At 36.0% G+C, this 24,710-nt stretch overlaps 1 protein-coding gene across 1 annotated transcript in view; it reads right to left on the bottom strand.

Moving 5' to 3' along the window:
• The window catches only part of CCBL2 (cysteine conjugate-beta lyase 2), a 56,026-nt gene that overhangs the window by 7,379 nt on the left and 23,937 nt on the right, over positions 1-24,710 (bottom strand). The window contains exons 5-12 of the mRNA XM_012661023.1: positions 23,522-23,671; positions 19,653-19,742; positions 17,771-17,896; positions 17,556-17,676; positions 11,751-11,827; positions 10,431-10,520; positions 6,055-6,241; positions 241-314 (exon numbers count right to left, since the gene is read on the bottom strand). Coding sequence (XP_012516477.1) covers positions 241-314; positions 6,055-6,241; positions 10,431-10,520; positions 11,751-11,827; positions 17,556-17,676; positions 17,771-17,896; positions 19,653-19,742; positions 23,522-23,671 — 915 coding nt within the window. The remainder of the gene's footprint in view (positions 1-240; positions 315-6,054; positions 6,242-10,430; positions 10,521-11,750; positions 11,828-17,555; positions 17,677-17,770; positions 17,897-19,652; positions 19,743-23,521; positions 23,672-24,710) is intronic.

The following is a 24,710-nucleotide window of genomic DNA, read 5'->3' as shown; positions in this document are numbered from 1 at the left end:
CAGATCATTTCTTTCTATTTTTTTAGTAGAGATGGGGTCTCGCTCTTGCTCAGGCTGGTCTTGAACTCCTGACCTTGAGTGATCCACCTGCCTGGCCTCTCAGAGTGCTAGGATTACAGGCGAGAGCCACCGCGCCTGGCCCAAAACTACATTTAATGTTTTCCAAAGTATGTCAGCACGTTTCTTTCATAAATTAACTATAAAATATAACACAGTATTTCAAAGGCCAGTAAACATTACCTTATTTTTAGTCATCCATTTCACAAATTTATAGTCATAAGGCTCATTGTCCTTCATATCAGAGAGGTCTGCATCTAGAACAACAATGAAAATTAGGTGGCCCATGAATTATATCTGAGGTAATATGTATTTCACTTAAGTCTATCAAGATTCAAAATTTTCTTCTGATTTAAATTAGGCTGGTTTAAAATTTTCTCAGAAGATATTCACAGAATATGCTGGAGTCTCATATTGCATGGTGGGGTGGGAAGTGAGGAATCCACAGAGAAGCTTTACTGATACGCTAAGGCGGTACCCACATATACATCTGGTTGATCATGCTTGTACATGCAGTTCTTGTCACAGGAAGACAGTAGGAAAGGAGAAGGGAAGAGGAGTGTTGCCTTTTCATCTAGATGAGACTCTATGATCATTATTAAGGAAATAACAAGTAAATTATTTATAAAGTATTCATCAGTAATAATTATATCTGAATAGCCATTCATCAGATTGTTAAGCTCCACAAAGGTAACGTGTCTGTTTTGCAACCTAGTGTATCCTCAACCCCTAGGTCAGTGTCTAGCACATAATAAAAAGCATATTTGTTGAATGAATAAATTAATATTATTCATTATTTATAAAGAATGTCTGTTTGGATCTTCTAAATGGGATCCTTATTTTTTATCTCTTGCTTCCATATATTAGGTTATTTTTTAAATTTTAAATCTGGAGAAAAAATTTCAAACATGTATTCCTATTCTAATCTCTTGCCTATATCTTGCTTTAGAGTCTGGGCAAGATATTTGTCTGGCATTCAGTTTCAGTAATCCATATTTCATATTGTTTCAACTTTATTGACTTGTACTCTTAGATTGTTTTGAATGCCCCAAAACAACTAATGTTGATGGTTACTGTAATCAATAAAATTTTACAATGTATTGCTGAAAACACATTGAGGCAGCTATCTTCCTTTTTTCTTTTATTTACAAAATACTAGTGGTTTTTTTTCAACTTAACCATGTAAAAGCCTTGACATTGAACAAAATGTCACCTGTACTTTTAAAACCAAGTCTAAGAATGTTTTTACTATACCTAATGATTTTGTCTTCATTCTCCCTACTTTAAGGAGAATGTAAAATTTCCACATAATAATGCTAATAAAATACTACCATATGCTTACTATTAAGCATGTTACATGATCCTCTCATTTAGTTGTCACCACAATTCTGAGTGGTAGTTACAATCCTCTCTTTATAGGCAAGAAACTCAAATTACTATTTCAAGATATATGTGTGTATGTGTGCTTAATTCAGGTTTGGGACTAACAAAAACTGACAGCTTAAAAAAGTGAGACTCTAGGAGGAACAAGTTCTAGGGTTCTATACCACTGTGGTATGACTGCAGTTAACAATAATATATTATATATTAATAATTTCAAATAGCTAGAAGGGGGATATTGAGTTTTGTCAACACAAAGAAATGAATGTTTGAGATGATGGATATGCTAATTACCCCATCTGATCACTATACATTATATATACTGAAACTATATACCCCCATGAATATGTACAATTATATGTAAAAATATAAAATTAAAAAAAGTTAGAGACTAATTGTAAATTATGTAAAAAGTTCTATGTGACGAGTACACAATAGTAGTGTATTCAAGGTACAAAAGCAGCCCAAAGAAAGGAGCGATTACCTATGGGAGTAGAAGGAAGAGCAGCAGGTTATTAGCTAACTGTAATTGACACTGTACTACTCCTTTTTTCTTGTAAAGCTTAGAAAAAAGAAATTTATTGCTATGGTGCTGAAAAAGCAAAGAAGGGAATACATACAATTATAAAGGTTTTATAGTCAGAAGGTAGCTGAAATCTATTTCTTTTGAAATGCCTGAGCTAGAGATCTTCGAAGGAATAAACAAAGTTGTTCTTTATTGAAGAAAAGAGTTTAAACCACATGCATTAGCATATTTAAGTAATCTGTGAAAATCCAAATTGGTTTTTGCATTTCCACCATCTCTTCCATAATTTTGGATCCTATTATCTCACTAGAAAAACTGTAATAATCTTCTTATTTGTCATCTTGTCTTCTAATGAAATGTTTCCCTTTTGAGTTCTAGGATGAAGCTCACTGGTCTGGAAAGGAGCTTAGTAGAGCAGAAAACAGATAAATTCACTGGTTAGGAAATGGAGCTCTGGGTTCAGAGGTCAGCTCTGCTACTTGGTAGTGGATTAACTTCAGTACATTACTTAAGTCTCTATCTCATCTTTATTAATAGTTATATAATATTATAGCAATATTATAGCACCAATCTCATATGCCTTTTGTGAGAGTGTGATATTTGGAAAGCTCTTAATACATACTACATCATAAGTGCTCAAAAAATATTAACTAGTTAGCCATTGTTATTAATTGTAAAGAGAAGTAATTAGTATGTTCATGAATATTATGGTCTACTTTTATTCTTAAGCCACCATTAAATGAAAGTTTTTGTTTTATCTTTAGCAAATGATAGGACCAACCTCTATTACATGGAAGAATTTCCACATTGCAAATTAATCTAAGCAGACGAAAGAGTAAAATAAAACAAAAATTTTCTTCATATGTAGGAAAGTTTTATAGACATTAACATTTTTCCACATGAGTAAAGGAAGACCATAAAGGACACCTCTTTTTCTTTTTTTCCATCGTCAGGAAAAGTTTTCTGGCTGGGTGTGGTGGCTCACGCCTATAATCCCAGCACTTTGGGAGGCTGAGGGGGATTGCTTGAGGCCAAGAGTTTGAGACCAGCTGGGCAACATTGTGAGAAAGGGAAGGGAAGGGAAGAGGGAAGGGAAGAGGGAAGTGAAGGGAAGGGAAGGGAAGGAAAGGGAAGGGAAGGGAAGAAGGAAAGAAGGAAGAAAAGGTTTTCTAACTGAAATCCTTTCTGCTCCTACTATAACCACACTAGTTCAAGATCTAAGTCCTAAACTATTAATAGCATTGCATGTAGGATGGATTGACTGAGGAAAGAGTGGGAAACTAATTAAGAGTTTAGCATAATACTCCAAGTTGCATCACTATCTTTTTGATATTTAATGTCACAATGTGATAAATCCCTTTAGAGTTTACTATCTGGAAAAGTTTGGTTCCAGGAAAGCACTCTTCTTTAAAAAGGTGTTAAGTTTCCTTTTATCCAAGAATTATGTAACTAATTCCATTTTTCTATTTGACTTTGGTCCCAAGAAGTTTGGTCTCAAGATAATGCTAATTATAATATACGACCCTCGGTGAATGAAATATTTGCTTTCTCCTCATCCTATGTGTCACTGATTTTTGATTTATATATCATCATTGCTATTTATATATTATTGCATAGAAGATTTTTAATATGAATAGGCTAAAATTCCTTTTGGAAGCATATGAAGTATAAATCATTTTCTTATAAATAAACAAAATAATTCATGTGGAAAATCTTGTGGATTTCTGATTCAAAGGCAAAAGTATAAATGATGACAACTGTGCTATTTCTTTTTATCATTTCATGAAATGAGCTTCACATTGAAACCCAATATGGGAAAAGTGCTTTCCGAACCTCAGAGTATGGAACATCTTAAGGGGTTTTTATATAGGAATGGAACTTGGGAGCCTGCCAGTGCAGCTCTCCGGCAATAGGACTCCAAGAGCCTCTGCTAGGCATAGCTTCTTCTTCTCTCACAACAAATGAAGAAATAAGCTAATGAGACAGGAAAGAAAACTTTGCTTCAGTTTGCGCCTTCTGTCGTGAATTCATATGGTTCCCTACTTCCTGTTGGCCCTGGGAGGTGTTCTGCCTCTTCTGTATCTCACCTGACCAACACATATGAACCTAATTCTCCTCCTGGTCAGGGCTCTCCTAGAGAGTGGATAAATATTTTGGTGGGAATAACGTGGACACAGTCAGACAAGAGCCACAAGGGTGTCTGCCAGTATAAACAAGTTTCCTGTGAGAGGGACATCTGGTCATGGGTCAGACTTAGGCATTAGGCTGTTCACCAGGATAAAGAAGTATCCCATGAAAGACACACTGTGAACATCCACGAACACCTCCCTTGGAGCCCTACCAGGACAGGACTAGAGTTTATAGTCACTTTCCAGAGAAAGAGACCTCAAAATCTACTTACAGGAAAATCATAACACCTTACTTCCCTGAAATCTGTGAAGATGCCAAAAAAATATTATAAGAAAGAGACACTGCTAACATCAAATACTTGTATTAGAAAATTCCTATGTGAACGATATACTATTAAAAATAATCTCTGTTTTGTTATAAAATTAAAAAAGTATTTGATGTTAGCAGTGTCTCCTTCTTATAATATTTTATTGGCATACCTCAGAGAGCTAAAAATAGAAATACCATTCGATCCAGCAATAGCACTATTAGGCATCTACCCAAAAGAGCACAAAACATTCTACGATAAGGACATCTGCACCCCAATGTTTATGGCAGCACAATTCACTATTGCAAGAATGTGGAAACAACCCAAGTGCCCGTCAATCCATGAGTGGATTATCAAAATTTGCTATATGTTTACAATGGAATATTACTCAATCATAAGAAATGACAGTGAGCTAGCACCTCTTACACTTTCCTGGATTAAACTTAAGCCCATTATCCAAAGTGGGGCACCACAAGAGCAGAAGAACGGGATCCATTTGTACTCACCATCAAATTGGTATTAACTAATCAACACATAAATGCACATATCAGAACAACATCTATTGGATGTTGGGGAAGCGGGAGGGCAGCGGGAGGAGGGGGGAGGAGGGAGGAGGGGAGGGGTATTTGTATACACAAGGAGTGCAATGCTCACTACCCGAAGGATGGACATATTTGAAACACAGACTTCGGTAGGGGGGGAACCAAGGGCAACACACGTAACCTAAACATCTGTACACCCATAATTTGCTGAAATAAAAAAAAAAAAGAAAGAAAAAAAAATTTCTTTTATTCTTTCCAGTTTTATAAATAAAACTTCAGTTTTTCAAGTTCATTGGCATATAACTTTATTGTAATAAGATTTTAAAACATTTAAAGCTATATTTAGAATGGCTGTAATTTGTCAGAATAAATTAGGCTTTAAAGTTCACTACTATTAATGGCTTTTTTTTTTTAAGAAAAGTAAGTTATATATAAAACACTATCATGCTTCTAACCTTAGATTTGTATGGCATGTCAGAATTACATATAACAGCTGTAGGTAATATAAAGACCTTTGCTTTTTAGAGACAGAACTATTTCGAATCTAGTTGTGTGACTTCAGGCAAGTTATTTAAAACTTTCTAAATCTTATCTGCAAAAATGCAGCTAATGTTTTCTTCTGAAGGGCGTTTGAGTGCTTGGTACATAGTAGATCCTTAATAAAGTTATTCTCCTTGTTTACTTCATTTCAGTATATTCTAACATGGTAAATATTCCCTCATGGTTTCAAAATTTCTAGAAATCTTATTTTTCTAACAAAATAGTATGTTTTTTTGTTAAGTGAAAAGAAAACTAAAATTTTACTCAAATGAACACAGAGTACGTATATCATTTCATGTACCTGTGTTTTAAATTACACCCTAGAACAGAATGACAGCAAATTCTATGTTTAATAGAATGCCTAGAGCAACACCAACTCCATAACCATTTAACAAGAGGTGAAAGACCTAAAAGTAAAGATAATTGTAGAAAAATATTGGCGTTGTGAAAATTCATCCTTTTCTGTAGATAAAATGCTGCTGTGGCTTTGACACCAATCTTTTCTCCATAATTCTATTATAATTTCACACATAAGTTTCCATATATTTGAAACAATAAAAACCTTTACAAACCTAGCAAAGACACATCAGCAATGATGAAATATCCTCCATCAGGAACTATGGGTTTTAGGCCAACACTTTCAAGTAGACATACCATCCGATCTCTTTTTACTTCTAACTCTTTTGGCAAAGAATTAAAGTAACACTCTGGATCATCCATGCGCTTGATGTCAATCCAGAAAGCTTGAGCCAAGGCTTCCTGTATGTTAAGATTGAAAAATGTAGAAAGGAAATACGGCCAATGTTACTTATTGCTTAGTTTATTGGCATAATAAATAAAGATTATTTGAGTAACATTATTGGCAAAAAGTTCACTCAGAAAATTACAGTTCAATTACTGTAAACCTATAAACTCTATAGATTAATGGAGGAACCAGTTACAGCTAAATGATTAAATCTAATGTGAAGAACTGAGAATGAGTCACGAAATCCAGATCAAAAAAGAGGTATTATTATATAAAGATGGCATACTTGGGAACAAAAAGACATTAAGATATTTTCTACTGAGGTGAGCTATAGAATGAGTTGCTAAATCTAAGTCATAAGAATGACCAGAGAAGTGATGGAGTAGTCAGTTTTTGCCCATTACCCTGGAGGACACAGTGGAAATGAAAGCTGAGCCACTGTGTAGAGGAGGAAGTGTACCTCTTTCCTTCCCCATAGATGTGCAAATCCTTGACATAATCATTCGTATGCCAGGAAGGTGGTCTAAGTGTAACAGAGATTAGAAATGAGTTTCTGGAGCACATAGAGTGACTCCTCTACTAGTCTTCAGGCAAGTCAGAAAAGCCAGGAGAGAAATTGGGCCAAGGAAAAAGCCAGTGTTGTTAAGTGCAGTGGACTGAATGTTTATATGCCCCCAAAATTCATTTGTGAAAATCCTAACCCCCAAGGTGATGGTATTACGGGGTAGGGCATTTGGGAGGTAATTAGGGCAGGCGATTCCCTAGGAATGGTGTCCTTACAAAAGAGAGCTAACTTGTTATGTGAGGACACAGCAAAAAGGTACCATTCATGAAGAAACGAGCCCTCACTAGACACTGAATATCTGCTGGTGCCTTGATCTTGGATTTTTCCAGCCTCCAGAACTGTGAGGAATAGATTTCTGTTGTTTATAAGCTGCTCAGTCTATGGTACTTTGTTATAGCAGCCAGACCAACTAAGACACTAAGGATCAGGCAGGTGTCTGAGAATGTAACAGGTCAGGAACAGGTAAACAAGTCAGAATCAGTGCACGTATAAAGAACAAGGACCTGTACAAGCAGAAGGACAAAAGCGTGATAGGCAAATGTGAATAGGGGCAACTTAGAAATAACGCCACTTGGAGCAAACCAGAAATTCCAGGCAAATAATTAAGAACTTGGAATAGGTAAGAGATAGAGGGACAGCGCAAAGTAGTCAAATTTTAAGGAAATTGATCAGAAACGAAAGATATAAACAACCAAAGAGTACATTAATCGAGTTAGTAAATATATATTAAGTACCTATGTTGAGCCTGACATCCTGGTAAGTGCTGGGGATATAACAATTAACAAGACAGACATGGTCCTTGTCTTCATGAAGTTTCCAATTAGTGTATATTGGAAGGAGGGAAAGGGATGAGACAGAAAACAAATAAATGAAAAAGGCAGGATATAATTTGTTCTGTTGGAAGAACTGAGAGAGGTCGAGTGTGGCTGAGGGGTATCAAGAGAGACAATGTGGCAAGAGATGAGACGGCAAGAGAGGGGCAATATTGTAGAGACACCTTCCTGCCAAAAGAATTCAGCAGTAAAACAGAATTAATACTAATTCCCCAGTACCAAAAAAATCTTGGATAAATAAGGATCAGCTGCTTTAGCCTAGAAATCTGTGGTTCCCCTGGAACCAAGCATGGTCGTCTGAGGACAGAACCGGGCATGTGGCTGAAATGAGGAAGAAGATGATTCAGAGAAAAGATGTTCCAGATTCTTGGCTGTATCTTTCTTTTCCTCAGCAACTTGTTCACTTACTATAGAAGGAGATGTTGCCCTAGAAAATTCCAAGTGCAGGAGACATAAACGTCCACCTTAACTGTAGCATTACCCTGGACACCTCTTTTTCTCATACCCAATATATAATCCATTGACAAATACTGTTGGCTCTACTTTCAAAATATACTCAGAGTCCAACCACTTTTCACCACTTCTACCGTCCCCATATTGGTTCAGTCTGCTGGCATCTCTCTCCCGGACCACTGCAACAGCCTTCTCACTCAACAAAGCAGCCAGAGTTCCTTTGATCACACAAGTCAGACCCTGTCCCTCCTGTGCTCAAAACTCTCCACTCACTTCTATTGCACTCAGTCCTCACAGTGACATACACCCTCCCACTCAGTCTGACTCCAGCTACCTCTCTGATCTTAGCTCCTACTCCTCTCCCTTGCTCATCCCATTCCAGCCTCTGTGCTGTCCCCTGCTATAAACATGCCAGCCAGGCTGCCACCACTGCGACTTGGATGTGGTGTTCTGTCAGTTTCTTCTCTAGGTAACCATGTGACTGCTTAACCTCCTTTAGTTCATTGTTTAAATGTTACCTTCTTAGTGAGGCGTTCACAGATCACCCTATTTAACATTGTATATTGTCCCCCCCCAACTCTCCTGGCACTTTATATCCTTCCACTTCACTACTTTTTTTTCTTCTTCATATCTATCAATATCTGACATATTTTAAAAATATTTACTTGTTTATTATTAATATCTGTGTTCCCCCATTAGGTTGTAAGCTTCATGAGAGCAGCAATTTTTGTCTGCTGTATCTCCAATACTCAGTAAATATTTGTAGAATAAGTGAATGGATTTATTTTGGGAGGATGAAATGAGTTCAATATATAATAAAACCAAATGTCAGAACTAGCATTTATCATGGATTACTTTAGAGAGTCACTAAACAAAGTACTTTAAAATAAGAATTTTTTTCTCATTCAGTAGGTATTATTGACAGGAAGCAAAAAAATTAAGTTCAGTATAGCCAATACATTTTATCCTTTTTCCCTTTTAACTGCCTTCTAGAAAAATAATATTTTTTCAGTGTTTTGATTATTCATAGAAAATGGAAAATAGATCCCTATTTCTATAAATATAGAAAAATATAAAGTATTACATATTTTGATACTGTTTTAAAATGATACAAAAAGATACATATCAAAAGATACATTATATTAAAAAGATACATATAAAAAGTTTTGAACCTCTCCTTGTCTCTGTTAATTTCACCTACTCCTTTTACCTTATAAATAGCCACTTTTACTAGTTTCTTTTAGATCCTTCCAGAGATCCTTTAAGAAAACACAAGCAGTTTTCTTATATAACATGTAGCATAAATATATACTGCTCTGTATCTTGCTTTTTTACTTTATAATATATTCTGGAAATCTTTCCATATCAGTAATTGAAGAATTTCCTCATTTTCTTTCTTTTTTATTTTCTTTTACACAGATAGAATAATGGTCCCCAAAGATGTCCATGTCTTTAAGAACCTGTAACACAGAACCTGTAAAGATGTTACCTTGCATGGTAAAAGGAAATTCACGGATGTGATTTAATTAAGCATCTTGGGATGGGGAGATTATCCAGTGAGCCTAATGTTATCCCAAGGGTCCTTCTAAGGGAAAGAGGGAGGTAGGAGAGTCAGAGTCACAGGAGGAGATGTGTTGACAGAGGTTGGAGTGATGTGACCACGAGTCAAGGAATGCAGGCAACCTCTAGAAGCTAGAAGAGGCAAGGAATGGATTCTCCCCTGGAGCCTCTGGAAGAAACACAGCAATGCTGACACCTTGATCTTAACCTTTTAAGAACCATTTCAGACTTCTCAGCTGCAAAAGATTAAGATAATAAATTTGTGTTGTTTTTAAGTCACTAAGTTTGTGGTAAGTTGTTACAGCAGCAATAGAAAACTAATTCAGTCATATAATATTTCAATGTTTGGACAGATCATGGTTTAGTTAACCAACTGTCTGAAGATGGATAACAGACTATCTCCAATCATCTGCAATGAATAGCCATGTACATACATAACTTCTTACATGTGCATATAATAGCTTTAGGGTAAATTCTCAAAAGATGGACTGTTGTTTCCTAGGCGAAGCACATCTGTAATTTTGTGTGGTGCTGCCATTGTCCTCCCAGAGTTTGTAGCACTTTGTACTCCCCACCAGCAATGTATGACTGTTCAAAGCTAAAACTTGATGTATTAAGAACACCAACTATTCTTGATAGCAGAGAATATGTGTCTACTCCTGAAATCCTAAATTAGAAAGCCCTGCTAAAGCAGGACATAAAGACAAGAACTAAGTCAATTCAAATATGCAATATATTATAAAAGTAACACCTTCACCAAAAGACCATGCTTGAACCCTGAGTTACACGTACCTGTAAAGGAGTAGCACAAGTATAAATGGTATTTTGTTGAACTGTCTGTAAATGTTTTATCAAATGATTAGGACCAATGGACCAGCCAATCTGGGAAAGGAAAAAATAAAAGAAGATTTCAAAAAATAATCTAATTGTATATACCAAATTTAAGAGAGTAGTTAAACTTAATGCAATTGTTAAATATATACAATTCTAAAGTATTCACACTATGAAAGTAGTGCAGTATTATTACTTAGAATCATTTCAGTGCTGTTCTTTGGTGGAAAAGTTTCCAGCTGGAGTCATGAAGCTCCGCCTTCAGGAGGCAAACAGAATCTGCAAGCATTATTAGCCTTTTCCCCTCTTCTAATTTGCTACTTCTAATATTCTGGAGGACTAAAAACTGGTAACAAAGCTTGTTTGAATTACAGATAAAAGTAACTCTGAATGAGAGTGTAAGGGACCCTTCCATAATCAAAGACTTTTGATTCCACAACCCTCATTTTTGATGCTCTCTGCTTCTTAGCTATGTTTAGGAGAGGTGAGGCTGGAAAAGAATTGAGTTTCAACTGGATACATTGTCATTGTAATAAATAATACAGTGGTTAAGTGCATGGATTCTGATGCCAGTCTACCTGTCCTGGCTTGGATTCATTAGCAGTGGAATCTCAGGCAAGTTACTTAACTTCTCTGTGCTTTAGCTTTATCATCTATGAAACAAGTATAATACTTGTACCCTCCTTATAATGTGGTTATAAGAATGAAACTAGTACAGGTAAAACATTTAGAGCATAGTACATAGTAAGTGCCAAAATATTAGCTATTATTACTTTTCCTCCTTTTATATGTGTGTGTGTGTGTGTGTGTGTGTGTGTGTGTGTGTGTGAGTGTATATGTGTATATCTAGACAGAGTCTCACTCTATTGCCTGGCTAGAGTACAGTGGCAGCATCATAGCTCACCACAACCTCAAACTCCTGGGCTCAAGCAATCCTCCTGCCTCTGCCTCCCCAGTAACTAGGACTACAGGGATGAGCTACCACGCCTGGCCAATTTTTCCTCTTTTTATATTAGTATACAGTATCTGACCATTCTTTGCAAAGAAAAATGTGTCACTAGTTGATCCTATATAACGAAAAATTATCCAATTTTTCTTACTTTTAAAGAAATAATTAAAAGGATAAAGCCTAACATGAAAGCCGAATAAATCAATAGATAAGCAAAAGATCATTAAGTACAAAAGCCTGTGTAAACTGAGTATGTATGCATTTAAAACACAAAGAGTCTACAAAAAAAAGAGATGCCTACTTTTAAGCAATTAGATTTTTAGTCATCTCACCTTCCAGCCAGTTACACTGAAAGTCTTTCCAGCACTTCCTATTGTTATTGTTCTCTCCCACATACCTGGAAAAGTGGCTGAATAGGAAAAAAAAAAAGTTAAATAATTACTTTCACATCAACCTACATTCAGTATAATAAAAACGTAACAAAGATATACACATTCAATGAAAGTTAAGTGTAGTCAGTATAGTTATTTCAATAGGGTTTTTAAGATAATGTGTCTTTAACTCAAAACACAGCTAAAACATTGCTACACTATAACGTTGCATCAGAATAATATATAAATAGATTTAATAATTTCAAGGAGCAAAATTATTTCCTGGGCAGGACTAACAGTGGTGCGAGTAGGCAGTGTTTCAGGCTGGTTCACACGGCAGCTGTCACAGGAGCTGTGGCATCCTGCATTCAGTGTTTGCAGTGACCGTATGTTCAACACAATAATACTGTGGCATAGCTTTGGTTGTAGTTATGGCTGTTGTTCAGTCCCCTTTATTCTGCCCATTTTCTGAGGCTATTTCTCCATGCTTCCTAGAGCAATGGTTCTTAAAATGTGCTCCCATACCAGCAATATCAGCATCACTGGGAAATTTGTTAAGAAGGGAAAATCATTAGGCCTCATCCTAGACCTACTGATTCAGAAACTCTTGGGGCAGGGCCAAGAATATTTGTGTGTGTGTGTGTGTGTGTGTGTGTGTGTTTATTTTGCTAACAACTTTATGAAGATGTAAATCCCGTATCATATAATTCACCAATGTAAAGTGTACATTTTGGAGGTTTTTAGTATATCCACAGATTTGTGCAACTATCACCACAGTCAATTTTAGAATATTTTTTTCACCCCAAAGTAGCCCTGTACCTTTTAGCTGTCACCCTTTAATATCCTCATGATCAACAGCCCCAGAACCTGTGCCTGAATGAAGCTTATCAAACACACATATTTTCTCCATAAGGCACGTCCCAGCCTTCTTGTGCTTAGGAACACTAGACAGCACTCAGCACTATGCTCGGGGCCATTCTAAACAGCAGAATCACCGTGAAAAGAATTCTTGATTATAGTGTAAGCTGAAACAAGGAGCACAGTGTTGCCTTATTTGATATCAGCTGGGAATGTGTGTGCAGGGTAACTCTAAGTTTTTGCCCCTCTTTGAATGAAGTGCCATGAGTATTGATTTTGGAATTATAAATATATCTAAGGGAGTAGGTGAATTCACAAATATAGAACTCGCAAATAACAAGAATTGACTGTATAAAGGTATTCAAGCAGATTAACATTTTTAATAAAGTCATTCATCCATTCGCCCATCAAATATTTATTAATTTTAATTAATATAAGTTTAATTAATATAATCAAATTTAATTAATATAAGTAATTTCAGTCTATGGTGAAATACCTGCCAGTACTTGTAATAGTAGGAAAATCATATAGATCAGAAAAGTTATAACGTATTCTCTGTGGAACATAACAAAAGCCAAAGAGATAAACCCGGAAAATATTTAGAAGGTCCACTTGAAGAAGGACTATTCTAATATTTGATGTAAGTAATTATATCCCTTCAAGTTTTGAGACATTTCCAGTCTTCCAAAGCACTCCGAAAGAAAACCATGATATGTACCCCGCTTTTCTGTTTGACCAGAGAACATCCAAACTATGGATAATGCAGAGTATCACTTCCTTTAAAGTAATAACATATATTCCAAATCAGGAAGACCTATTAGAAAGAACAATATTTAGAAATAAATTCTTAGAAAATAAGGATTACCCAGAGAAACTAATATAATCCTAACATGTTTTCACTATAAGTTATATACGAGGGAAACCAAAACTACTCAAGTATCAAACATAGGTTTCATTCCTAAAATATCAAATCTATTATAGCACTATTTAAAAGAAGAGCTAAGGAATTTGCTGATGACTATTTTAGCCATAAATGTGGATGTCTTTTTTTTCTTTTTTTTTTGAGTCAGAGTCTCACTGTGTTGCCCCGGCTAGAGTGCCGTGGCGTCATCCTAGCTCACAGCAACCTCAAACTCCTGGGCTCAAGCGATCCTCCTGCCTCAGCCTCCCAAATATCTGGGACATGCGCCAGGCATGCGCCACCATGCCCGGCTAATTTTTTTTTCTATATATTTTTAGTTGTCCAGTTAATTTCTCTCTATTTTTAGTAGAGACGGGGTCTCGCTCTTGCTCAGGCTGGTCTCGAACTCCTGAGCTCAAACAATCCGCCTGCCTCGGCCTCCCAGAATGCTAGGATTACAGGCGTGAGCCACCGCGCCCAGCCTGGATGTCTTTTTTTTAAGGAGTAAGCTGATCAGTTGAGTAACTTACAAGGAATTTTATACTAATTTTACAAAAATAAGTGTATTTATATATAAATGGAGAAGAGAAGTTTTTTTGTTGACTAAAATATCAATTTACTGACCAGGATGTACCATTTGTTTCTTTTTAAAAATTTTTTTATTTTGTTTTTATTTTCTTTTTTTTAGAAGACAAAGTCTCACTATGTTGCCCAGGCTGGCCTCACATTGTTGTGCTCAAGTGATCCTCTTGCCTCAGCCTCTGGAGTAGCTGGGACTATAGGCGTGTGCTGCCACACCCAATTTAGGAAACATCATTTGAATCAAAAATCCGTTTGAATAAGAGAAAATTCTACTATTTCATAAGAAGAGCCAAAAGTAATATTAAAATATCTTCTCAATCTTGGAGATTTGGAGAGCCACAGAAGTTAATGTGGATAGGCAGAAGAGATGGCCACAGCTTTGTGTGTGAATGTGGTAACTTACAGGCAAAAAAAAAATATCTTTCCAAGTCTGTTGATTTTAGAAAACAATATCCATTATATTGTAAGTTTAGATTACAGTTTCATCTAAATGGCAACTGGTCTTTACACTGTTCATTTATGACTCATAATCCTTAATTCAGCCAAAGCAGCTATAACCATTATTCATAGGCAACTTAGGCTTCAATAGAAGCCATAAAGATTAGAGACACAGGGCAAACTGCCTCTGTGACAACTTGAAGATAAGAAGATGATGCTAATTTCATGATGTAGCCTTATCGTATTATATGAAAGAACTGTCGCACTTCGCAAATCGATATAATAGCCATTTTGCATTGTTCATGTAACAAAGACCACTGTATTTGATAGAATACCTAAGTTTTTATGAAAACAAGCTATACTTTTTAATAATGAAATAGTGAATTCTTTTTTTTTTTTACTTTAATTTTATGGGCTATTACAACAACTAAAAAAATCTGAGTTAAAAATATATGTCTTGCATATCCTTAGCAAATAATGTCATTAGTTACACTTTACCGGTTTAAAATTATTAATAGTAAATCTAAACAATAAATATTGGGATCACTTAAAGTGATCTTTTGGAACAAACATTGCTAAGTTGAGTTCATTACAAAAAAAAAAATTATTTGCCCATGTTAGTCTGATTTTAACCTGAGAAATAGTTCAAATGACCTGAGCCAAAGGTCAAGAACAAGATGGGCAATGGTGGACTCTCATGCAACTGAGACACATGATAACATTTGCTGTGTTAAGGTGCTATGCCCTGAAAATTCCTGGCTGCCCCTGTTTATATATCCTCCCTGGGAAAATTCATTCCGTGGGTCCAGCTACTACCAAATTTTAACGGCTACCAAAAATATATCCCCTCACATTTTGATTCTGACCATCAGGCCTATAATTCCACTTATCTCCAGATATCTATTCCTCTACGTCTCATAGACACTCAAACTGACATGAGAAGCAGGAATTTCCTTTCCTTAGTTCTTCCCAGACACTTGCTCCTCCTCTTGCCCTATTTACTCTGGTTAAGCTCCTCATCACTGCTGAGTAGCTCAGGTTAGAAATCTCAGAATCATACTTGCTTGTTCTCTTCTCACCTTCGAATGCAACACTCTACACCCATAGTTACTACTTCTAAGCAGCCTCCATGTACCATCTCCACTGCCAGGGCATCTCATTTGCTTAAGACCCTCATCTGCAGGTAGCTCTTACTTTTATACATAAAAAAAATCTTATCACAGAACTAATTCCCCTGTTTTGTCCCACCTTTGGCAGTGGTTCTTAAACTATGCTCACGGCACTCTGGTGATCAAATTAATGCACAGAATTTAAAAAGTCAATTTTAAGTTTTCTTCCATGTAATTTTCTTAAGCCTTCAGTAATTGCTGCCACTTATCTGATAGTGAATGCTCCGACAGTGAACATATGAGCATTTAGTAAATGCATATTAATGGCATGGCAAAAATCAGTAAGACTCAAATGTGTTTATTTTAATAGCTCTTTGTTACAGACAAGTATGAATAGAATTGTGGGGTTTTTTTTCTTTTTTTCCCTGAATACATTCTGCACAGATAGAATTGTGGTTTTTATATTGACTTCTAATTGTCGAATTTCTATTAGGAAAATTGCTTCTAATTTTAGGATGGAATTCGTAATATTGCTATTTCATGATGCAGAATGCTGTGGCTTCAAGGTGATCTACCACTAAAATACGTTTTGGAACCACTAACCTCTTCAACTTCTTCAAAGGTAATACTCTTTATTCTCATATACAAAGTCCTTTAGAATCATCCTACTTTTCTACCCTGATCTGTGCCAGTTACTATAACATACCGTATAAATCAAACCACATACCTTTCTTAAGTATGTCTTGATCTTTCACACCTCCTTGCCTAAGTACATGCTGGGTTATCTGAATTTAGTTTCTATATCTCTGCCTGGCTAATTCCACCTTTTGCCCACTCCTTTTCTGATTCTCAAGTAGTTCCTTTCTCCTCCCAGCTCTATAGCAATTTGTAATGTACTACAGGAACAATTATGACACATACCATAATGCAACAATTATTTATATGTAAGTGTACTCATTTTTTAATTTATCTATTCTGCCACAATATCTTTTAGTCATCCTTCCCTTATCTTTTCATCCTTCCTATTCATTTATTCAACAATTACTTTCTGACTGTCTACCATGTGCAAGACCTTATCCTGAAAAATGGGGACTCAGAAGAGAGCAAAACAAACAATAATCCCCACCTTTTTGCAGTTTAGAAGTAAAATAGATAGATTCTGATTTTTACTACAAACAAAAAAACAACACAGAACAGAAGGACAAAAATGCTGGAGGGAGAGGTGTAACTACTTCAAATGTGGTAGTCATGAAAATTGACATCGGAACAAAGACCTGAGGGAGGCAAAGGACATAGCCATGTGGATATTTGGCAGAAAAGTATGTCCAGGCAAAAGAAGGGCAGGTGCAAGGACTCAAAGGTTGTAACCCAGCTTATAATCCTATATTTGATATAAGTTTGGACTACCCCAGAAGACACTGTGGCATTTGTGAGATGGCAAAATGTCAGGCAAGGGCTGAGTAGCAATAGCTACTGCCCCTTTAATTTCTCCCTGTTGACCTGGCATTTTGGCAACTTGCTCAGCAAAGACAGTCCAAAACCTCTTCGGGAAGAAGTCAGCTCCCTGTGTCTTAAATACCAAGTAATAGCTGGATTCCTACAAAGAAGCCAGGGATATAGGCAAAAGAACTACTTCTCTGGTTTCCTAGCTTTATATTGTGATCCAAAATCTATTCCTCTAAATTTGTACTATCTGTTCTTCAAGCTGTTCATCAATTCACTCAAGCATCATTCATTCAAATACTATTTTTCAGTGCTCATACAGACAGATACCCATTACAAAGACTATTTTAAAGCTGGTCTGGGATCGTTTCCAATCAGTTGTTCCACATGTGCCCAAACACATTTAGATTCGTGACTGTACGTAATAATCAGTACCTATTTTAAAATGCTTATTTCCAGAATATACAAGCCATTCATAAACCTCATCACTGATGCAGAGTGTGTCATATTTGATGCAAAGGTCAGCAATGACTTGGAGTTCCTCTTTGGTATACACCTACACGTATTAAAGGAAAAAGCACAGCCAATTATTATCCAACATATGAGAGAACCATAGGTCAGAAAACTGTATGAAGAAAAGACTTACTTACCTTGCCAAGGGGGTTATGTGGAGTATTCAGTATAATAGCTTTGGTTCTGGAATTAAATTTACTTGCCAGCTCATGAGGATCTAATGTCCAGTCAGAACTAGACCATCTTTTTCCATAAACAGGTTTCTAAGCATGAAGAATGAAGATGTGATTTAATTCAATTAATTCATGTTTGTTGTCTTACAAATAAATAACCTAATAAGGAAAAAAATCAGAGAAAGGCATGGCAAAGGTAACTGAATAAATAACTAACAAAGAATATAAACAAATAAAAGTAGGCTTTAGTTTTGCCTTTAGAGCCCAAAAGGACCTAAGTCTTATGCTCACACCTGTTAAACAGAAAAATGAACCCTGTCATCACTAACAGCTGTTAAAGTGCTTATATTCCTTCATAGGAGCCAGCTATAGCTATAGTTCGCATGTCTGATATTATAAAGCTAACAGAAGATTCTGTGATTCATAGTAGTGTTTTAGTTATTTATTTTGAAAAGATTTTAAAACGACAACTAGACAAATGGAGATATTTCATAAATCTCCAAATGCAATCAAAGTAGAAACTTTATCAGTGACAAAGTATTAGGTCATTAAATATGAAATGTCTGATTTCAAATGAAAAGTTCGGTCTATAATATCTCAAAAAAAGCAGTACAATTAATCAAAGTATGCACCTAAACTATCGACACAGTTTTGCCATCTTAATGGTAGCTTGTTTATACCAGCAGCGAAGAAGCCTAGAGAGCAAGTGGCGATGAAATTGCAAAAGGCCTTTTCCACAGCTTGTTGAGAATTGAATATTTTTCCTTGCAAGAAGTGGTCCAAAGCACTTGGCAGTCAGTTGGTGAAAGGTCTGGTTAATATGGTGGATGACAGAGAGTTTCCAAGTCCAGCTTCTGTTGTTTGAGCAGTGTTGTTTTTGCAACATGTGGTCGAATGTTGTCTTATAAGAGGATTGGCCTGTCTCTATCAACCAATCTTGGCTGCTTAATCATAAGCAAACTCATTACTTTGTCCAAATGTCCACTGTAATTGACCACATTTCATGAAGCTTTAGTGGATACTACCAATGCTGGACCACAAAACAGACACCATTAGCTTTTTTTGATGAATATTCAGTTTTGGATGGTGTTTCAGCACTTTATCTTTATCCAACCATTGTGCAGAATGCTTGCAATTGTCAAAAAGAATCCATTTTTCATCACACATAATATCGATGTAGAAATGTTTCACCTTTATGTTGTGACAGCAAACTTCTGGACGATTTCTCTTCTGATGCTCATTTAATTCAGGTGTTACCCATCTATCCAGCTTCTGTACCTTGCTGATTTGTTTCAAATGGTCCAATATTGTTGGAATACGAATGTCAAACCTTGCTGCTAATTCACACATAGGTTAAGATGGATTCGCTTCCACTACAGCTTTCAGCTCATCATTATCCTCCTTGATCTCAGGTCACCCACATGGCTCACTTTCAAGATTAAAATCACCAGAACAGAACTTCTCAAACCATCAACCTACTGTGTGTTCATTAGCCACGTCCTTCCCAAACACTTGGTTGATATTTCGAGCTGCCTGTGCAGCATTGGTTCCACATAAGAACTCATACTCAAAAATAACACAATTTTTTGACTTATCCATGGTTTCACAACATTCCTCTAAAAAAAAAAAAACACTTTGAAAGATAATCACAAGCCAACCCATGTGTTTGAAAGAATGAGGATGTAACTTCACAATAAAAATAAAACAAGAAGTGTCAAAGTGAAATGTCAGAGGTATCAACTGTCAAACCTAGTACTTAAGGAAATCAGACACTTCATACTTAATAACCTAATAATTTTTATTTTCCAAACTTCTTAAAGCATATAAATCATATTGGCAAACTTACAGATGATCTAAGGGGAATAAAAACAGGTGTTGCTCCAGCCATTCTCACCATGGGCTCATAACAGTCATAGAAAGGCACTATTATTATGACCTGAAATGAAAGCAAGTAAGATCATCAATCATTAATTCATTTCATGAATATATTTAGTACCTATATTTAGTACCTAGATGTTGCAATGCAGCAATGAAAAAGGCAGGTTTTGCCTTCATGGAGCTAACATCTGATGGGAAGAGACCCTGGAGATAAACTTTTCCAAGGAGTTTTAATTGGAGTCCTTGGTCTCTGAGGGAGATCTATCGATGAGCTTACACTTGAAATTGTATGTAAAATTTTATATGTGCATGAGTAGATTTATCTGGGGAAAGGGGCCATCACGCTTTCAAAGAGACGTTTTGGCCAAAATCATTAAGAATTTCTTTATATTTCAAATTAGAAAATAGAATCTAGAATATAAGTGATCTATCAGACAGTGACAGAAGCAGACTATAAGGAAAGAGAACATTGTAATGCTCTTTGTTATGAAGTGCTAATTTAAAAGCATTATCCAGGCCAGGTGCAGTGGCTCACGCCTATAATCACAGCACTTTGGGAGGCTGAGGTGGGAGGATTGACTGAGGCCAGGAGTTTGAGAGCAGCATGGCCAACATAGCAATACCCCATCTCTACCAAAAAAAAAAAAAAAAAAAGCAGCCGAGTGAGTGGCGTGTGCCTATAGTCCTAGCTACTCGGGAGGCTGAGATGGGAGAACTGTTTGAGCATAGGAACTGGAGGTTACAGTGAGCTATGATGACATCACTGCACTCTAGCCTGGGTGACAGCGTGACCCCGTCTCTAAAAAAAGGATAAAAGGACATCCTGAAAGTGAAGATGCTTGCCTCTTCTCAAAAGCATCCCCAAACAATGAGCGGATGCTGGGAATCTGTTTAGGATGCTATTCTTGTCTGGTATCTACAGTTTCCCTACAGGTGCCTCATATCTGGATTCTGTCTGTTTTCCTAGCCCCTTGAATATACTCTCGTCCCTTTGTCTCTCCATGCTCTCTCTCAGTCACTCCTGGTAGGGCTTTTAGGTCACTGGGCCCATCCGACCAGGGATAGCTGGTCGTTATCCCACCCCCAACACCTAATCTGCCAGCCTGATCAACCTCCCCTGACCCTTTGTGTTTTTATAAGGAGAGTTTGAAAACATAATTTATAACCATCATATACATCCAATTATTCTTTCTACCTTTTAGAACCTAGTAATATTTCATGAAAATCTCATGCTATTACAGTTTTTATATTTATTATTTTAATGGCTATATGAGAGTCTCTTGATTTCTAGAATAATTTTCTTATCTTTTGCTTATATAAATAACAGTGCTATGTTTATTTGTGAAGGTGTAGTTTCTTTATTTTTAAATAGTTTGATGAATAAATTCACTTGATTACCATCTCTAGATTAAAGGGTATAAACATTTTTATGGTTTTATATATATGAATATATGTATATATATATAGCCAAATTGCTTTTGAAAAATCTGATAAGAACTTAAAATTTTACAAGTCTACATTTAGTTGTCTCATTTCACTTTTTGTTGGTTAAATTTATGGCACCCAATTATTGTTCTAAATGTGTACTTTTTACTGTTTGTATTTTTTAGGATGTAAATACTTGTTCAAGGCTTTTCTCATTGGAGTTATACACTCTAAAAGCCCATTTGTTTGTACTAGTCCTTCAACTCAAACTGAGCGCCTACTAAGGACAATGTGACATGTGGAGGGTAAGGAAATGAACAAAGAGCAGATCTTTCCCCCACGTGGACTATAAGGTCTTCGATCAGCTGTGAAGTTCTCAAGGACTAAGATGACCCATCTTTGTAACCCTAGTGGGAAGAAATATAGTGCCCAGTACAAAGTGAGATCTCAATAAAGGAAAATAAACTGGGGAGATGGGCAGGAAAGTGGAAAGAATATATCTGATATGCTTTGCCTTAATTTCTTTATTTTTATCATGGGAATAATTCCTCTGTTTTTTTTTTTTTGAAGAGTATTTATTGAGCCCTCACTATTTTAGGTGCTGGCAGTACAGCAATAAACAAGTTCTCCTGGAACTTACATCCTACTGGAAGAGACTTATAATGAATGGGAAAACAAGTAAGGAAATTAGATAATTTCAGATAGTAACAAATGCTATAAAAAAAATAAAATGGGCCAGTAGGATAGAAAGTGACATGTGTGCAGTTTCAAAATATTAGATAAGGTGATGAGGGAAGAAAGAAGAAAGGAAAGATAGTCCAACAGAGCGCAGAGGCGGAAACAACAAAGGATTAACAACACCAAAGTGTGAGACAAAACTTTGCTCTACATTATAGGCTGAAAGGAGATTATGTACATCAAAGTGTGACTGTACTTCCTTAACAGATTTCCTTAAATAGTTTATTGTCTGGCATAGTAGAGGGAATTAGAGATGTAAAAGAATGACATAACACAAAGTAGAGAGTGGTAACTTTTATAAAAGTGGTATGATAAAGGGTTATGAGAGTTCAAAGAAAGTTAACAGTGTATATATAAATATTCATTCTATAGACCCAGCTGAAGCAACACCTCTCTGGAGCTTTCCAGACCCACATTAGCAGAGTTGATCACCCCCTCCTTTCGTCACCACCATAAATTATACATCCCCCACTGCTGACTAACATACAACATTCCTCTTATTCTGTTCGGAAATCTATCTCCTTTATTGGACAGGGAACTCTTTCTGCATAGAAACCATCTTTTAACACATTAACTGCCATGTGAGTTACATTTAACTCAAGCTAGTTTTGAGCCCAAGGCCTTGCAAAGTAAAACTTGGGCAAAACCCTGCGGTTGGTTCATGAAAATCTTAAGCTTGTTGATATTCTTATTGTTACAATTAATGTTGACAAATTAATTCTTAAAATGTGGATTAAATGAATAGAAGTCAATCAATTTTGTCTTGCATTAAATTAAAAGATCATTTTGTTTTTGAAGCTTTTATTCTATTTTTGTAATAATACACTGTGGTCCCAAGGGAAAACATTTTTTTTCTAGTATGGCAGTCAATGTGTTAAAAATCTCTCTAACAGGGCCTAACATACAGGTGATGCTCAGTAATTTCTGAATAAATGAAAGAGGTCAAAAAATACTAAAGTGGGTATATTAGAATGATAACGGAGAAGTAGGGGTAGAGATGACTGAGGCAGGTGCCCAAGTGGGTCTGATATCATAGGACTAAAATGCAAAAATCGTTTATTCTTCTTGTTATGTTATATATCCTCACACTGTACTGCTAACACAATACTGGGCATAAAAAGGCATTAATCAAATAATTGTTGATTGAGTTCAGGTTAAAGGTTATTTTAGCAATGAAAACAAAAGATTCTTTTTCCCCTTAGTGCTAGCCACTTCTCTTTCTATTTATTTTTAAATAGGCTATAAAAATAAGAAGATTAAACTACATGCAACAAAATGGATGAGTCCAACAGACATAACGATAAACGAAGGAAGTCAGACCCAAGAGTACATATGGTATAATTCTATTTATATGAAGTAAAAAAGCAGTCAAAACGAATTATGATGGTAGAAGACAGAAGACCAGTTACCTCTGGGAGAATATAGACTAGGAAGGGGCACAAAGGAGCCTTCTGGGGTGCTGGAAATGTACTATCTCTTCATTAGACTATCTCTTATAGTTACATAGAAATTAATTCAGCTATCCATTTAAGATTTGCCAACTTTACTGTATAGGCATTAGACTTCAAAAATAATTAAAAATAAGAGAAAACAATGTAAAATAAGTAAAAGATTCAAAGGTGGGACAAATGATAATTATTAATATAGGTATTAGAATAATGTTAATACACTTACTTCATCTCCCTCATCTATTAAGGCTTGAATGGCACTAAAAAGAGATCCATATGCTCCTACTGTCACAAGGATTTCTTTATTTGGATCGATTTGATTTTGATAAAGCTTTTCATATAGGCAGGACAGAGCTTTCACAAGTGATGGATGACCCTGCGGGATAAAAAATAAGAAAAAAACTTGAACTTGATTCTGGGAACTACTTCTTTGAGGTAATATGGCTGTAAAATAAAAGAATTTTTAAAATTTCGGTTTGATGTTTTACAGTTATTCAGAGAAAATTTGTATTTTTTAATGGCAATAAACTAAAAAAAAATTTCCACATTCAGAGGGTTCCTACATGGGTGGTCATGAAGACTCGCCAATGATTAAAACTTCCTACTAAATACAGAGTTTGGGAATACGTAACTTCAAAGTATTTGCTTTGAACTAAAAAGAACTCCTAGTATACTTAAATAATAGTGAATAGAGTTGGATTTGTTTCTCAGTTAAAATAAGTTAAAAAAATTGCATTAACTGCACATCCCCTGAATCTGCTCTTCCCAGCTGCTGGAGGGAAGGCTATGCCAACCAATATGCTGGGGAGAGAGGCGAAAAACAAATTCACCAAACACACGCACACTCATGTTGATGTGATAGCAACTGTTAGGAGGAAGCAAAACATTACTCACGTTGACAGCCAAGAGAGCAGTGGTAGTTACCTAGGATAACTGCTTTCATAAGAGGAGTGAAGGGATTATAAATGCACAGCGTCTGAGACATGCAGGGAGTCTTAAAACCCCAGATTAGCTCTCCCTCAATTCCTCTCTTCTATGTTCTCTTCCCTTCCCTCCTTTTCTTTTTTTCTTTCCTTACCACCCCCCTCCCCCACCTTGTTTTCATTGGTATTGAAGTCAATATGTCTTATTCTTTTCTGTCTAGCATCTACTTCCCCATTTTGCTTTGGGAAACTGCCCTGATTTTCTGTCACTTGCAAATAAGAGTGCAAGTATATGTAGGTCATGTGCCTTTGTTTGAAAGCACTTTGGACTCAGGAAGAATAAACTGGGTCCCTTTGAATTTCACTATAATACCAGGTCTAACAAATTCGAGCGAAAGGTGATCCAAAAAGCAACTATAAACACTATACATGTTTCTTTAGAATGATAAGGGTTTGTGCTTTTTAAATTAAATTTTTTTTTTTTTTTTTTTT

The sequence above is a fragment of the Propithecus coquereli genome, unplaced genomic scaffold, assembly GCF_000956105.1.
Source record: "Propithecus coquereli isolate 6110/MARCELLA unplaced genomic scaffold, Pcoq_1.0 Scaffold7, whole genome shotgun sequence".
Classification (NCBI taxonomy): domain Eukaryota; kingdom Metazoa; phylum Chordata; class Mammalia; order Primates; family Indriidae; genus Propithecus; species Propithecus coquereli.
This window is presented reverse-complemented; position numbering and strand designations above follow the sequence as displayed.